General features: G+C 38.8%; 1 protein-coding gene across 1 annotated transcript in view; it reads right to left on the bottom strand.

The window, feature by feature from the left end:
• Window positions 1-666: 666 nt before the first annotated feature.
• Window positions 667-16450, bottom strand: part of ppap2d (phosphatidic acid phosphatase type 2D) — a 33800-nt gene continuing 18016 nt past the window's right edge. Inside the window, exons 2-6 of the mRNA XM_088328406.1 lie at window positions 10346-10503; window positions 8667-8953; window positions 8531-8588; window positions 5253-5429; window positions 667-3412 (exon numbers count right to left, since the gene is read on the bottom strand). Of these exons, the coding sequence (XP_088184532.1) occupies window positions 3308-3412; window positions 5253-5429; window positions 8531-8588; window positions 8667-8953; window positions 10346-10503 (785 nt within the window). The 3' untranslated portion in view covers window positions 667-3307. The remainder of the gene's footprint in view (window positions 3413-5252; window positions 5430-8530; window positions 8589-8666; window positions 8954-10345; window positions 10504-16450) is intronic.

The raw sequence follows: 16450 nt of genomic DNA, 5'->3' as shown, positions 1-16450 counted from the left end.
TAAATCTGCCCTTCATAGTAAAGTGGCAAAAGTATACCATAAAAGGTCAATTTGGTGTTTGCAAGGTGCCTCATGGGAGACACAAATAACATGTGGAAAAAGGTGCTCTGGTCAGATGAGAACAAAATTGAACTTTTTATGCTGAATAGAAAGTGTTACGTTTGGCATAGGAGTAACACTGCACAGCACACTGAAAATATCCCCACTGTCAAACATGGTAGTGTCAGCATCATGCTCTGGGGTGGCTTTTCTTCAGCAGGGACTGGGAAGATTTTTAGTGTTGATGGAAAGATGGATGGAGACAAATACAGATTGATTCTGGCACAAGAGACCCAAGAATGGGGTGCAGGTTAACCATCTAATGTCCCTAAACATAAAGTGACATCTACAGTGGAACAGTTTAAAACGGACATCATAACGGTGTTGAATGGCCAAGTCCAGACCTCAATCCTATAAAGCCTTTGTGGAAGAGATGAAAAATGATGAGCGTCTTAGAAAATACTTTGAGATTTTTTTTTTTTTTATCTACAAGTTTGGAGCCTGAAGGTGGCAATATCTCAAAAAGTTCTTGGCGGTGAGGGGGATTAGTACTTTGGCAAGGCACAGTATATCTTCTCAGTGACAAATGAGAAAGAGGGGAAGAAATCAGGCAATGACGCAATAACGTTCAACATTCAATCGATTTATTCATTACGAGTACAGTGGTTATTTGTGCCTTTCTGGACTTCACAGACAAAACAACATGTGGGAACATAACAATATCTGATAATCAATGGCTCAGTCTAGTTGCTGAAATGCATACAAGCACATCCGTACCTGATCAGCTTTCATACACAAACGCATTCATACGAACGAACACATGTGAAAGTGTGTGGATTATAAAATGACAGACTATTTACAATTAATTGGAATAATTATTTTACTTGAGACCCAAAACCACAAATGAGTCAATGGGGCCACAATGAGGCAAGAGATTGAATATTTACCGCCTGTTTTCTTTTTTTTCTTTAAAGTTTATTTTCCAACCTGAAGTGATCTTTGAAATGGTGAGAAAATGCCAAATTACCTACCAAGATGTAATTTAGCATCCTCTACCATAAACCTTGCACAAGTACAATATATATATATTTAAAACTGCAATTATAACTGCAAAGTTGCCTTAATTCCCTTGCAATTTTTTGTATTTAGATAAATACCCCAGTAGCAGAATGCTTTCTTTTACTATATTTCTATATTACTGTGAAGTAAGAATATATTTTGGTAGGTTTACAATATTTCTAATTTGAGATGGTAAAAAAGTGCTCAGCATCCTAAACCTCATGCTTTGCTCAAGTACAATCTATGTATTTATAACTGCAAAGCTGATTTGTTTTTACCCAATTAGCAGATTTTCTTTTCTTTTTTCAAGTATTTTTCAATTACATTGTTATATTGTTAAAAAATGAATTTTGGTAATATTTACAATATTTAGAACTTATCTGTATTAAAATAGTACAATTTTGTAGAGTTTGAAAAAAATTAAAATGGCAATTGTTTAATGTTGCAGATAGTGGTAGATGTTATTTCAAGTATAATTTTTTAATGTCAATAGAGCATCTAAAAAAGAAAGTCTAAATATCCTATTTAAGCTAATTTATTATCATTTCAAGGGATTTGCCTTTTATCTGAGAAATAAGCTTAAAAAAAATGGTAAATTAATAAAAATAATTCTTAAAATAAGCCAAATCATCGACCAATTTTGGGGGGATTGTAGTGGTAATCTCCATTTCTTAGTTTAAAATGTGGCCTTGAAGCATCTTCATCAAAAACAGAATGAGCCTGATAAACATATTTTTTTCTTTAAAATGTCATAAAATATTTCCTGTGGTTTATAATTGTTATAAGGTTCCATAATGTATGTTCAAGTGCTACTAATAATAAACGAGGGATTCATAAAAATCAAAGTGCAGCTCAGAGGTGGAGTCCGGGGGCAAAAGTTGCCAAAATTCAGTCAAATGTCTGCTGCCTCTGAGGCAAGCAAAGTGGTTAGTACACAAACAATATATATCACTTTAGTTACTGTGGTTGTTTAGTGGGAGAGGATAGACTGACTAGAACAGTTGAGCACCAGGCAGCTTATACAAGTGGAAGCCAGTGCTAGTTTGTTTCTTGACATGGGGATGCCTTTCTATGAGAAGCCATTTCAGAAATATATCATTCTTTCACACATGTACAATGATACTCTCACGCACACATACTGCTATTCTCTCACACACACTATTATACTATCATACATACCACTATACTCTCTCCGCATACTACTAGACTCCCACCCACACATACTACTGTAGACCCTCACAGAGACTATGATACTCTCTCACAAAATACAATAGACTCTCACACGTGCTGTTATACTCTCTAACACACACTAGTATTATTTCTCACATACCATTAAAATTGCTGTTACCGTAATATAGAGGTTTTTCACACCTCATCTTTCTGTTGTTTTACGCCGGGTACTTCCGGTAACCAAAGCGATGCACACTAATCTGTGTGAATATTTTGTATAGTTTAATGACAAACTGGAGTTCCCCCCAATATAGAAGTATGTATGAGAGAGTATAGTGTGCATGTGTGACAGCATAGTAATGTGTGTATATGTGTGAGTGAGGAAAGTAGTGTGTTTAAAAGAGTGCAGTAGTATCTGTGAGATGGTATAGTAGTGCATGTATGAGAGAATAGTTGTGCATGTGTGAGAGAGTATCGTAGTAGTTGTGCATGGGTATGACTGTGTCTGCATTTTTGTATAGTTGTGCATGTGTGAGAGTATGATGAAACACATGAGAGCAAGTATGATTTACTTCTCAAACGGCCTCTCATACCTGTCGACGTCATTTTCACAGCGGCCGAGCGCCATCTTCTAGGAAGATGGCTTTTTGCACGCCACAGTTCGGCTTGGACGGCTGACCTAACACACTTGACTTCCACCATAGACTAAAAACTGTTTAAACTCACTATCAGTATTAGCAGCTTCTAACAATCTTCTGAAAAAAAAACGTTTTTTTCTTATTTCAATATAAAAAAAAACTAATGTCACTGCGCAGTTCTCATTGGACGGGTTTGACTTTGAGTCAAATGTGCTTCTTGTGTTTCACGTGAGAGAGCATGTTACGTCGCCTCTGTGTGCCCGGTCGTGTTTGTCAGTGTGTTAGCTTGTATTCCATCCACATTGGGTTGTCTTCATGGAACAATCTTTTCTTTTCTCAGCTCCTCACAGATGCTTGGACATTCGTCGTGTCTCTCGTAGTGAGGCCGCTATCACCGTGTGTTAACACACAGTCTGCTGGCTGGAAAGTGGACTCTCCAAGGACGTGCTTGTAGGGGACAAGTCTGTACGGACGCAAGGCTTAAACATGGAGGAGATGTAGAAGGCCTGCAGGCACAGATACAGAGCATGTCGGTGAACATATGAGTTTAAAGAAATGGACACTAACAAACCTGGGGTTTTACACCCCTTAAATATTTTGATGGAATTCAATTTCTCAGTAGACCACAATGAATGATCTCAAGTCAAATTCATCTAGATCAGGCATGTCAAACGTATGGCCCACGAGCTGGTCCAGGCCCGTTAGATGATTCAATCTGGAAGGCCATAATATTCCGAGTATGTAAAAAAAGAAGCGAGTCTCTTGGCCTTTTCTACCAAAAGTTATGTTTTTTTTAAATAACTGAAAGTGAAAAACGGGAAGAGTATTACGTATCAGGCGACTGGGTTTAGGTTTGAACGGCGGACGGACCGCAATGGCATGGCGAGGGGCTGGGCCCCTTGCCAAAGTGGGACTTGTTGCTCTCAGGGTGGGGAAGAGACAAAACGACCGCCGGCAAAGAAACAAGCAATCTGACCATTGGCGTTCTACAGCCAAAGTAACGCACCACTTTTTACCATGACTAACGATAACGTTATTGTCACGGCGAAAAAAGTAATGAGTTAGATTACACCAATACTGAAAAAAAACCCACCATTATTTATAACGCCGTTAGTCCCAACACTGCTGATTTAATAAGTCAAAATGACTAAGGGTGTGTAATGTGTGATCCTTTTCCTTAATTTGAAGATTCCATTTAAACACTTGATCTTTCATTTTATATTGTCTATTACAGGGCAGCACGGCGGGGCAGTGGTTAGCGCGTGTGCGGCACAGTTCTAAGGTCTTGGGAACCTCCTGTGTGGGTTGAAATCCAGCTACCGGACTTCCTGTGCGGAATTTGTATGTTCTCCCCGTGCTTGCTTGGGTTTACCCCGGGCACTCCGATTTCCTCCCACATTCCAAAGACATGCATTTCAGGTGGATTGGCCGGTCCAAATTGTCCCTAGGTGTGAATGAGCGAGGGAGTTGTCTGTCCCTGTGTGCCCTGCGATTGGCTGACAACCAGTTCAGGGTGTCCCCTGCCCACTGCCTGATGATTGCTGAGATGGGCTCCAGCACCCCTGCGACCCTAATGAGGATAAGCGGTGCAGCTAATGAGATTGTCTATTACAGAGACCCCGGCAATTGTCCTACTCATGACATTATCTAATTAGTAGGGAAAGAGCCTGAGCCAATCAGTTGGGATCAAATTTGGTCTTTCTGTACGTTTTAGTCCATATCTAAGTTGGGATGTTCAATACCACATTTTTTTCAGACCATTACTTAAACCTACAGTCGTCACCAATACGAATACATCACACCAATAACATTAGTACATTAAATTCCATTTCCAGGTTCTTAAATGACTAATACCTTTAAAAAAATCGTTTAAATATATAATTTCCCTCAGACTTATTAAACAGTAGAAGGCAACCAATATTCTTTAAAAAGCTGGTATAGGCACTGATACCAACAACTGCTACAGGGGCGCCCCTTTAACAATTTATGACTTAAAATAAAAAAGTTAAAAATTAATTGTAAATTTTGAAATATGCTTTTAATCAAACATTTCTGCAGTTTTGGGAACTATATTGAATCAAGTGTTGGTTTTCAAAACTAGCAGTAAAAAGCTATCTATAACTATAAGCAGATAAGTCCACTTATCAAAACTGTTGTTTCTTACCTACTGAACCAAACAATCGGATTTCTGTCGGCATCCTTGCTAACCATATTGAAGTAAATTCTTGCAACAAGTTTAGTCACTTTGTTAGCAACTATCAATCAATTAACTTAAAGACTTAAAAATACAATAGCTAAAGTCCAGCTTACTCCGACTGAACTCAAAATACAAAATCCACCACTCACCACCCAGTATGCAGTCAGCCCTCCTTGGATGAAGCCAGTGAGGACGTCGGTCGGGTGGTGGCGATAGTCGGAGATGCGGCTTAACCCGGTGTAGATGGCGATCATCACTAGGATGAACTGAATGAGAGGCCGCAGCAACCGAGCACCCCTCCAAGACAAACGAGCCTGCAGGTAGAACTGTCAGAAGGGAGAGTAAAACAAAGCGTAATGTCACGGTGTGGTATGCTAGGAACACAGCAGCGGATGGAAAAAACAGACAGAGAGTAATCAACACAGCCTAGAAGATCATCAACTGCTGTCTGCCCGGTATAGAGGACATTGCCAGCTTGCTATACCACAGAAGAGCCATCAAAATTATAAAGGACTTTTTTCCACCCCAGCCACCACTTTTTTATCCTTGTTTTAAGGTAACTGTAGTATATACAAACATATTAAACGGGATTTAAGACATCTTCTTTCCCTTGGCCATCACCACCCTAAACAAGCACACAAAACTGAAAGCATATATCTTGTGACTTTTCTCATTTTTCTCTTACAAGTCTTTATAAAACACGTTTTACCCTGGAGTGCCATATCTAACCTTGTTGCGTGCAATAATTCACCACTTTGAAATAAATGACCATTCAATTCACTTGCAATAAAATCCTCTAGGAGTATTTGTCTTAGCCAAATGAGAAAATACAGCTGAAAATGAGCAGATAATAAAATCTTTATCCCACCTCCTCCATTGGTTTGTCATCAATTCCAGGACGAGAGAACTGGGTCAGTTTTCAAGTGTGAAACTTTGTGAGGGGGGTGGACGTAAAATCAAAAGAACAGATCCTACATTCCTGCCCCTTCCGTGTAAAAGCAGGTGTCACTCTTACTAACACGTGAGCGTCTGGCTATGCTTACAACAATCATTGACCTTTTGAAGTTGGCGATGGCACTGCTTTTTCACCCAACTGACATTCAACTTGGGAACATTCCTGTGCAAGCTAACACCCCACAGTCCTGATAAAAAGAAGTACTGATTCACATGTGAGGCTGAGAAAAGGTCTTGGAAAGTGGTCAGCATGGTTTCCTTTTTGGAGCAGCTTCCTTTTATCATTTGCCTTTTCATCACAGGCCTCTCTATCCAGTAGCAAGGCCCAATTCTGATTATACCATCTTCAGACAAACTAGAACTATACGAGTGTGTTTCGATGGGGATCATTTGATTGTGCTGTTCTTTGTAACCTTCAAGGTTGCCCAAAGTCTTTGGAAAGAAATAAGGACAATACTGCCCAAGTGGCTCACCATCTCATCTTTGAAGTTTTTGATCCAGTCGGAGAGGAACATTTATATCTCAAAAGTAATAATCAAGTGCCTTTGTCTCTCTCTAACTGTCATCTGTCTCCCACAGTGCACCAATGACGAGTAGGCAGTGCAGCAAAGGATGAAAAGATGGGGGAGACCGGGATGGGGAGGGGGACATGAGCGCGCGGGTGTTTTGCGCTGAAAGAAGCCTGTCGATCTCTCAGCGGGAGTATTCAGTACTTCGTGGCCCCCCTCCCCCCTTTTTGAATGAGTTTGACAACAAGGCCTCCTCTGTCTGTGTTGGCTCCTCATCTATTCATTCTCCCTGTGGAAAACAGTATTCTTCATTCTACCCCTCCCCTCTTGTCTCTCGGCCTCAGCGGCTTTTCAAGCGGGATGCCTTTGGAGGTTCACGGTCATCCAACATCTCTTCTCTCATGACTCTGATCCCTGATCATAATAAAAAGCTCACATATGGGAGTATTTGCACATGTGTAATTAACCTGTCTGATTAAGAAATGTGCACAGTGTGTGTCGGCCTGGAAGTTTGTCTTCTAATGCAATGTTTCTCAACCGGGTCGAGTGCCGCAAAGTTGTGTCCGGTGTCCCGCAGGAAAGAATCCAAAAAACAAGCAAAAAAATACTTGAAATTAGAAACATTAGGAAAATGATCCGCCATAAGTCACTCATTATCCGTTGCATTGTCGTGCTGTGAATTTGACCTGCTTAGCAAGCGTTACTGGTAAATCATTTTGGTCACTAATTTTGCTGTAAATGGACATTTTGTATTCTCTAGTGGTAAAAAACAGAGTCAATGAAAAATTACTACAAAATTGGAATAAGCATTATCATATAGCACATATATATGAACTATTATATAAACCTAATTTTTTAATTACTTGAAGGTGAGGAAATTGGGATTTATTTTACATAACATGAGGCTCCCCTAGAGGAAGCTGACATGATTGTCTGCCATCTTGCTGCTATGGACACCACTCAAGAAATAAAAAACGTTGTGAAAGGCCCCTTGCAAACAAAAAGAGTGAAAATGGAGTTTGGTCACTTGGATTCCCAATATGTTGTTTTCTTCCTTTTGCTTTTAGCACTTGTTTTTCAGTTGCACATCAGCCACATCTAGGGTTCAAATATCATAGTGTCTCTTTGAGGGGACATTTGAGCCTACGCTGCAAGATAAATACATCAATAAACCAAGAAACGAATCAAATAAAGTTCAGATGGCTAATCAATTTGCTGTTTTTTCTCCTTTTTTACGATAGTAAATGGTAAAAATTTCATTGATTCAGATTATTATATATATTTAATAGTTGATTTTCACTAATCTATATTTAATTTATATTTTAACTTCCCTTTCTCGACAATTAACAAGCATAGAGAGAGTAATCAACACAGCCCAGAAAATGATTGGCTGCTGATCTGACCAGCCTGGAGGACATTGCTGGCTTGTGACACCGCAGCAGAACCATCACTATCATAGAGGTCTCCTCTCACCCTGGCCACCACCTGTTTGTTGCCATCTGGTAAGCTCTACAGGTAGGACTAACAGGCTCATAGACAGTTATTCCTCAGGGCTATCACCACCCTAAACAGCATGAAACTGAAAAAAATATCTTGCTAGTTGTGAACTTGTGTTGCTAAATGTTATTGAACTATTCTTACAACTTTGGCTAGCCTTAAAGCACTACCTTATTCATATTTTTCCAATTTATCCTGACAATTTGTAATCTACTTTTTCTCTTTTAAGTCTTTATCACATGTTTATTCTGGAGTACCATGTCAAATTTTGTTGAACACATTGTAATTAATAAAAAAATCAAACGTTTTGTAAAAAAAGGTTACATTTCATAAATTAAAAAAAAAAGGATTTCACTCGTTCTACTGTCAGGATGCCTTGAGTTTTATCCAATGAAAAAAGAGGTCCTTGGCTAAAAGAGGTTGAGAAACACTGTCTTAAAGCGACAGGTAAACAAAAGGTTACTTACAGCTAAATAGAGCATGGTGTACATGGCGAAAGACGCATGGCCGGAAAAAAAGGACTTCCTGAAAGAGTTTGGAAAAGATCGCATGTAACACAAACAGTTGACATCCCCCTCCACCGAAGATACGTCGCATACGCACCTCGCCTCCTCAACCATCTTGAGACTCGGTTGCCTGCAGGTCACCTGGGACACGTAGCTGCCTGGAGTGCAGTTAATGGAGGCGTAGGTGACGTTACAGACGGACAAGAAGTTTGGTCGCAGGCGCCCCACGCTTAGCTTGGCCATGTTGGTGAGCGATTGGCCCACGCAGCACCCGAACAGGAAGCTACCAAGCTCTTTGTAAAGGCACGACACGTAGCGGTTGCCGACAAAAGACCTTGAGCGTACGCCTCGGAAACGAACCCTGTAACATTCACCCAGTGCGATCTAAAAAGACAATGAAGAAAGAGGAATATGGCTGCCTGAATACATGGACGCCTTTTGTACTATACCAGAGGTGGGCAACCCAGGTCCTTGAGGGCCACATGTCCTGCATGTTTTTGGAGGTTTCTCTTCTTCAATTCAGGGGATTCCAATCTCCAGGATTGTTAACAAGCCCCTGGGAGTTTGTATCACCTCAGATGAAGAAGAGAAACCTCCAAAAAAATGTACGACATGTGGCCCCTGAGGTCTGGGTTTCCTACCATTAGACTAAGCTATCAAATACCCAGACTGTACTATCATACAATCGCATCATTCAGGTTGTCACATTCATTCTTTTGATCCTCCCACAAAATCTCTGAATTGTAACAATGTTTCTGTTTACCTACAAGTGAGTTATGGTAGCGCCATCTCAAGCACAGAGTTTAGGGGGACACTGAAATTCTCCTCATCGAGATATTATCCCTACCGTATATAGTTGCATCCGAGTAGAATTTACAAGTTTAAAATAAAGTAATGAAATAGTGGATCCGCTTATATGCGCATGTTTGGTTCTGCGAATTGTGGGCAATACGTAAGGAAGGAGGCATAGTTCACACATGTTAGACAAAGCAACTCAATCAATGGGGCAACGTGAGCAAAGAATTTACAGTAAAAATGTTCTGATTTTTGTTCTTTTATCTGTAAAATTATTTATGCAATACACCGAGCCTGGAACGGAAAAGAACAGTTTTTGGACAGAACCTAGAAAGATATCTTCGAGTGGTTTGTACCAAAGAGACAAAATGGATTTGGTGTCTCGGCTAAGTGTTTGCAAGAGCCAAGATAGCACAAGTCAAGAAATATAAATGGTTCACTGCTTCCTCAGGTTGGTGTACACGTTTTCACTTATTTCTTTTATTACGTGGCTATTTTGAAAAGCTATTTTAAGGAGTAGGCTTTTATGCGAGTATAAACAGTAAATTACAACTCGATCTATACTTTCAGAGTAACATGCTACTTTTTGGTGTAGGTAATCTGGGGGTTAACAGAATTTGTTTATTAAATAAAGTAACTAGTAACTGTAGCTGATTACTGATTTTTTTTAGTAACATGCCTAATACTGCTCGACTATATGAGTCATTCAAACAAAATTAAAGATTAAATCAGTCTGGCCCTCTTAGCTTTACTTTTTATGTGTCCCTCACAGGCGCTTGGCTTTGACACCCTTGTCCTACAGCATATCTGCACACAGCAATCGCCCAGCCTAAGTGAATTTGGGTCGGATGTGTTTCCGGATTATTGGGTAATCATCGACAAAAAGTCTCATTAAATTAAAAGGAGAAACCAGCATACACGTATATACTCCAGTGTCAAAACAATTCTTGTACTCATAGAGTAGCATCCGTATTGTCTTACCGTGAGGCCAGTGATGGCTATTCCACCAGCGATGAGCAGGCCGTCAGGGATAGCCTCTCTCTCCACGTAGGGATACGTTATGCTGCTGTCCCCGCAGAAGAATCCTCGTCTGTATGGCGTCACCGCTTTCAGCTCGCACGCAAAAAATGGAATGGAGGCTGACGAGATGGGTCAAAGTAAAAGAAGCAAAAACGAAATAAACAAGATTGATGTGTTTTGTGGTCAGGGATCACACATACTATGAAGAGCGTGATATGGCGATAACAACATTAAGTTGGTCACCCACTCCAAAAATATGAAGCAACTTGTCAACTGGAGATTTCCAGATTACAGGTGGATCAAGCATTCCACACATTTCTGTTCCCACAAAAGCAACAGGAGAGACGAAAGATGGGTTGGAAATGGGCATGTTGAATGAGGAAAGGAAGGAAGAGGAACATATTAAAGGACTTGCTAACTTCTGAATGTCCTCACATACGGCTGCAGGGTGTTGACATACTCTAGTAGCTTCAGCGAGCTGCAAGCTTTCACGTTTACACTTGCTGCAAACAGCTATAAGACTGTGTCAATTATTTTGTTTTGAGAAAATGTTTGGTTTAAGTGTTACGACCCATAAATGACGATTAGAGAAACAACATACTGAAGAGTAAACATGTTACGAGTTATGACAATTCAAAAGGTCTTATGTCTGATCTTTTAAGGCCATGCTAAATATTTCCTATATTTTTCAATATGCTCTCGGCTGCCTTACTAATCCAAACACTGTAGTACATACAGACTGATAATAACTTTGACCAGCAAAATGGCCACTTATTCCTCTGAAACACCAGTATGCAACTTGCTGCTGACTAAAAATAACCTCACAAGATCTCATCTATGTAGTTAATGTAGTAAAGGGTGCAATCGGTTTGGATAGAATGAAAACAAGTGATTGCTTTATAAATATAATGGGAAGAAACAAGTTGACTTTGCTGCACAATTTAAGTGGGAGAGAAGCATGTGGATTTTGCTGCTATTAGGTTTTCTACTGGCGCAACAGCAATCACATTTCTGTGTTCAGACACAAACATCATATTTTTAAGATTTATTTTTTTTTACATATTTGATTATAACTGTTTTTCTCAATATGTGCATTGTCAGGTGTTCCACAGGATATTGTTTAAATTCATCTAATTGGTGACGTCGAATTCATTACTATTAGCAAAATGGGTGTCGTAGAGAGTACTTGCCCTATATTCTATGGATAAACATGGTAATTTTTATTTAATTTAGAAGGTAGTCGGGGGAAATCATTTGTAAATACTGTATCTCTGTTTGAAAAATACATTTGATCTCACGATGTATAAAGAAATTAATAAATGAAAAGTCAAATTTTATCAGTAGATACTGTTGCCTATCCCTATTATTCCTCTTCCTATTCTACTGGAAAACGGTTAACTCGAAGGAAAAAGTGTTCTACTGAAAGATAATTGTAGTCATTATAAGAATAATTTTTCCTTTATTAATATAGAAAAATACTTATATAAATAAAGCTTAAAACTTTACAGCATTGTGAATGAAAAATACATAACATGCTATTTTACTCACAGTCACAGCCACCACATATCAAAACCAATTCATATGTTTTACCTATTGGCAAATTAGGCAAAATTATTGCCTGTCTGGGCAATTTCAAAGCTGAAGTCGTCGATTTGTTTTCTTTCTTTAGAACATGGTCCTAGGGGTACATGCCTAAAGATTTTTTTCAATGGAAAAATGTGTGTGTTGGCTCATTAAAGGCTGGGAAACACTGGATTATTACACGCTGATATGCAAGTGCATCCGCTAGGTACATTTGCCACAATTTGTGGATGTGCGGTACATCCTGTCATACGTCTTGCAACATTGCTTATTATAGCCATTCCCTTTATCAGGCTAAAGAGGTCAAGGTCTGACTGAACCACCCAACAATTAAACCTTGCAGGACAATGACAAAAGTTCACTGAGTATTATTAGTTAATCAGATTGAATTCTGGCCTGTTTTTTATTTTCTTAACTGTTGTTGCGTTTTTGTACACTCTGGTTCAGTAGAACCTTTTAACCCCCTGTCATTCCACAGAGTGCAGTAGGTCCTCGGGACTAATCATTAACCTCTTTGCCTCTCCCTGAGCTCGCAGGCCCCAGAAAATTCTTGTTGCTAGAGAATCTCATACAGTTTGTGACTGAACACAATCACAGCCTGCCCATGACAGTCAAACAGGAACAAGTGAACAAACTAACAAATTCAGACAAGGATTATGTTTCTATTCTTTAGTTGGACAAGAGCACACCTTTTCTGCTCACTCAGGATTACTGAGCTGATAAAGCGAGGTAATAATCTGCAGGTTTGGGGTTATCGGCATGGAAAAACACACAAGGGTGTATTTCACGTGTGTGTCGACGTGTCAGGTCAGTTGGCTTTAACAGTTGGGCTGACTGTCATCAAAGTGACGCTGGCCATACAGAAACACAGAACACAAATCAGACCAGGTTTGATTGTGTGAAAGTGAGAGGGGCAGAGAAAACACAGGCACTGTGACATGTGACAGGAAAACTCGAAACATCTTGGCTTCTCCAAAAAAGGAATCTCCTCATGTACATCACCATGTACTGGTTTCACAACCCGAATGGGGACTTGGACATGGTATTTGTAACTCAAACAGGTTCAAGTTTCATGCAGGTGCAGTAGGTCCTGTTCACATTCCATTACCTGAAAAAAAACTTCCAGACTGCTGACCTCCTTGTTTATTACTTTATGTCAACAATGGTATACCTGCATAAGTTTGAGGGAGGACTATAAAGGGAACGACACAGCATATTCACCAAGCAGTTCTATGAATAGTGTGTGAATATTTATAGATCACCATTGTCTCAGAGGGGATATAGTGAAATAAAACACACATTGTTAAAGATTTCTGGAAACAAACATCCTGTAAGAGGATTTCCTGGTTCCTCTAAATCAGTGGTCAGGAAGCCTTTTGAATTTAAACAGCCACGAAAGGAAAATTATATATATATATATATATATATATATATATATATATATATATATATATATATATATATATATATATATATATATATATATATATCCTTTCATCCATCCATTATCTACACTGCTTATCCTCAGTAGGGTCGCGGGGGTGCTGGGGCCCATCCCAGCTATCTTCGGGCAGTGGGCAGGGGACACCCTGAACTGGTTGCCAGACAGTCGCAGGGCACACAGGGACAGACAATTCGCTCGCTCATTCACACCTAGGGACAATTTGGACCAGCCAATTAACCTGACATGCATGTTTTTGGAATGTGGGAGGAAACCAGAGTGCCCGGAGTAAACACACGCAAGCACGGGAGAACATGCAAACTCCACCACACAGGATATTCGAGCTCATGACCTCAGAACTGTGCCGCACACGCGCTGCCGTGCTATTATATATATATATATATGTATATATATATATATATATATATATATATATATATATATATATATATATATATATATATATATATATGCGGCACAGTTCTAAGGTCGTGGGAACCTCCTGAGTGGGTTCAAATCCAGCTCCTGGCCTTACTGTGCGGAGTTTGTATGTTCTCCCCGTGCTTGCATGGGTTTCTTCAGAGCACTCCGGTTTCCTCCCACATTCCAAAAACATGCAAGTCAGGTTAATTGGCCGGTCCAAATTGTCCCTAGGTGTGAATGAGCGAGTGAGTTGTATGTCCCCGTGTGCCCTGCGATTGGCTGGCAACCAGTCCAGGGTGTCCCCTGCCCACTGCCCGATGATTGCTGGGATGGGCTCCAGCATCCCCGCGACCCTTCTGAGGATAAGCGGTGCAGCTGATGAGATGAGATGAGATGAGATGAGATGAGATGATATATATATATATATATATATATATATATATATATATATATATATATATATATATATATATATATATATATATATATATATATATATATATATATATATATATATATATATATATATATTTATTTATTTTTTTAGCCACATCATATATTTTAGGACAAAATTTAACAAAATTGCTTAACCTACTCCCCAGACAAAAGCCAAATCTTCGGGCCCATTTGATTTCACTGTGTGATGTTTGATGAATTGATCAAATCTATGAATGAAATAATAATGATAATGCCAAAGCCTGTCCCATATCATTAAATACAGTATACTAATCAAACTGTGTCTCCCTCCTGCAGTTATTTAATAGTTTATTTTACCAAATGGCACTCTTTTGTCTAATGCGAACCAAAACCAGTGCAAGGGCAAAGCAAAGAAGCAGGATGCCAGACAAACATGGCATTGACTTCTAGGGAAAGATTCCACTATGTAAAAGAAATACACATTTCTCAACCTATGACTTAAAAAAATAACATTAATATGACAGTTCAAGTGTTTTTGCCTAGTGTTACAATCAATCTTTTTTTTTATTGTAAGAAAAATTTTTTTACTTCCAGGAGGCACTAAATATTACACACTGTCTCTTTAGGATCATTGAGTTATTTTGTAAAAATGTCACTAAATACTGCAAACAAGATGATAAGAGGAGGGAGCATAGATCCGCCCAACCCTATCGCTCACTCATTCAAATTGCTCTGGGTGCTTGGCTGGTACTTTCGAGTGTTTATTGTTTGTAGCGTGTCTTGTTTTGTTTTTTTAATAAAGGGTCTCATCAGTGAAATACATTGTATAATGATCTTCCATACACATGATTTCATCAAGACATACAAGCAATACGGGGTCTGTCGGTGTAACACAGTGACTTTGAACTATAATTGAAACTCTGCCCAATATACTCTGGAAACACTGTATTACTTTGTGTTGCATACACTAAAATTTGAAATATTCAGAGAAGATTACTAAGAGCCCTGATTTTGTTTTCGAGCCAGGTGTACTCAAGAGAAGAGCCATAACATACCCAACCCCTTGCGCTCATATATATATATATATATATATATACCGGTATATATATATATATATATATATATATATATATATATATATATATATATATATATATATATATATATATATATATATATATATATATATATATATATATATATATATATATATATATATTATTCAAGCTCAGTGGAGACCTCTAATCGAAAAGGCATGAATCTTGATTGGCCAAAAGTGGACCAGGGTGTGCTGCATGTACTCAAACTCACAGTAGGTACCCTGACAGTAAGAGAGTGAAAAGATGTGCTGATGAGCTATTTCTAATCTGCCATTGGATGGGATGAATAACATGTACTTAAATTGACAGTGATTAATAATTTACAATTAGAGATCACTGCACCATACAATGAAGTCTAAGTGTGTGCATTCAAAACAGGCATACATATGGAAGTCCGAAAGGATAACACTTGACAAACTTTGCAAGCCTTCTTCAAGACCTTATTTTAGGCAAGTAAAGAAGCCTCACGTGCGACGATTAAAAAAAGAAACTGGGTTTACCTGGATCCGCTAAAGAAAAAGCTCTGAGTTACAGTTATTCAGAGCTGGAGTAACACACATCTGAATGGCAAACTTGAATGGCTAGCAGGAGAAACTCTTAAAGCTCGTAAAAAGGCAAAAAATGTTAACCTCTTGAAACCCAAATAATTAGATATTTGTCGAAATAAAAGTATTTTTTTAATGTGTATTTGTGTGACAGTACATGTTTTTTTTCTTACTATTTGAATCATTTGTATTGTTTTTTTAAAGCCCCAATGACTATTATTTGACCACTAGATGGCACTGTGTTGTCTTTTGGGCAGGTGATACATGGCAGAGCGTGGCTGCAGATGCCGTGCCAAACATGACACCGACATATGTGAAGATTCCACAGTGGAAATACAAATTTCTCGACCTAGGGTTTTTTCTAAAAGTTAATACTGTATTGTTATAATAGTTTGTTTATGTTTGCCTAGTATTCAAATCAATGTTTTTGTGTTGCGTTTTTACTAGATGAAGTGTTTTTTACCACTTGGAGGCACTAAATATTACACACTGCCCCTTTTAACGAAATAAGTATTTTTAAACTACTAAGGGGAAGTTGTATTATGGGGCTTTTACATCA

The sequence above is a fragment of the Urocampus carinirostris genome, chromosome 1 (genome assembly GCF_059441175.1).
Source record: "Urocampus carinirostris isolate Australia breed hairy pipefish chromosome 1, RoL_Ucar_1.0, whole genome shotgun sequence".
Lineage (NCBI taxonomy): Eukaryota > Metazoa > Chordata > Actinopteri > Syngnathiformes > Syngnathidae > Urocampus > Urocampus carinirostris.
Note: the sequence above shows the minus strand (reverse complement) of the source record. Positions and strands in the feature narration are given on the sequence as shown.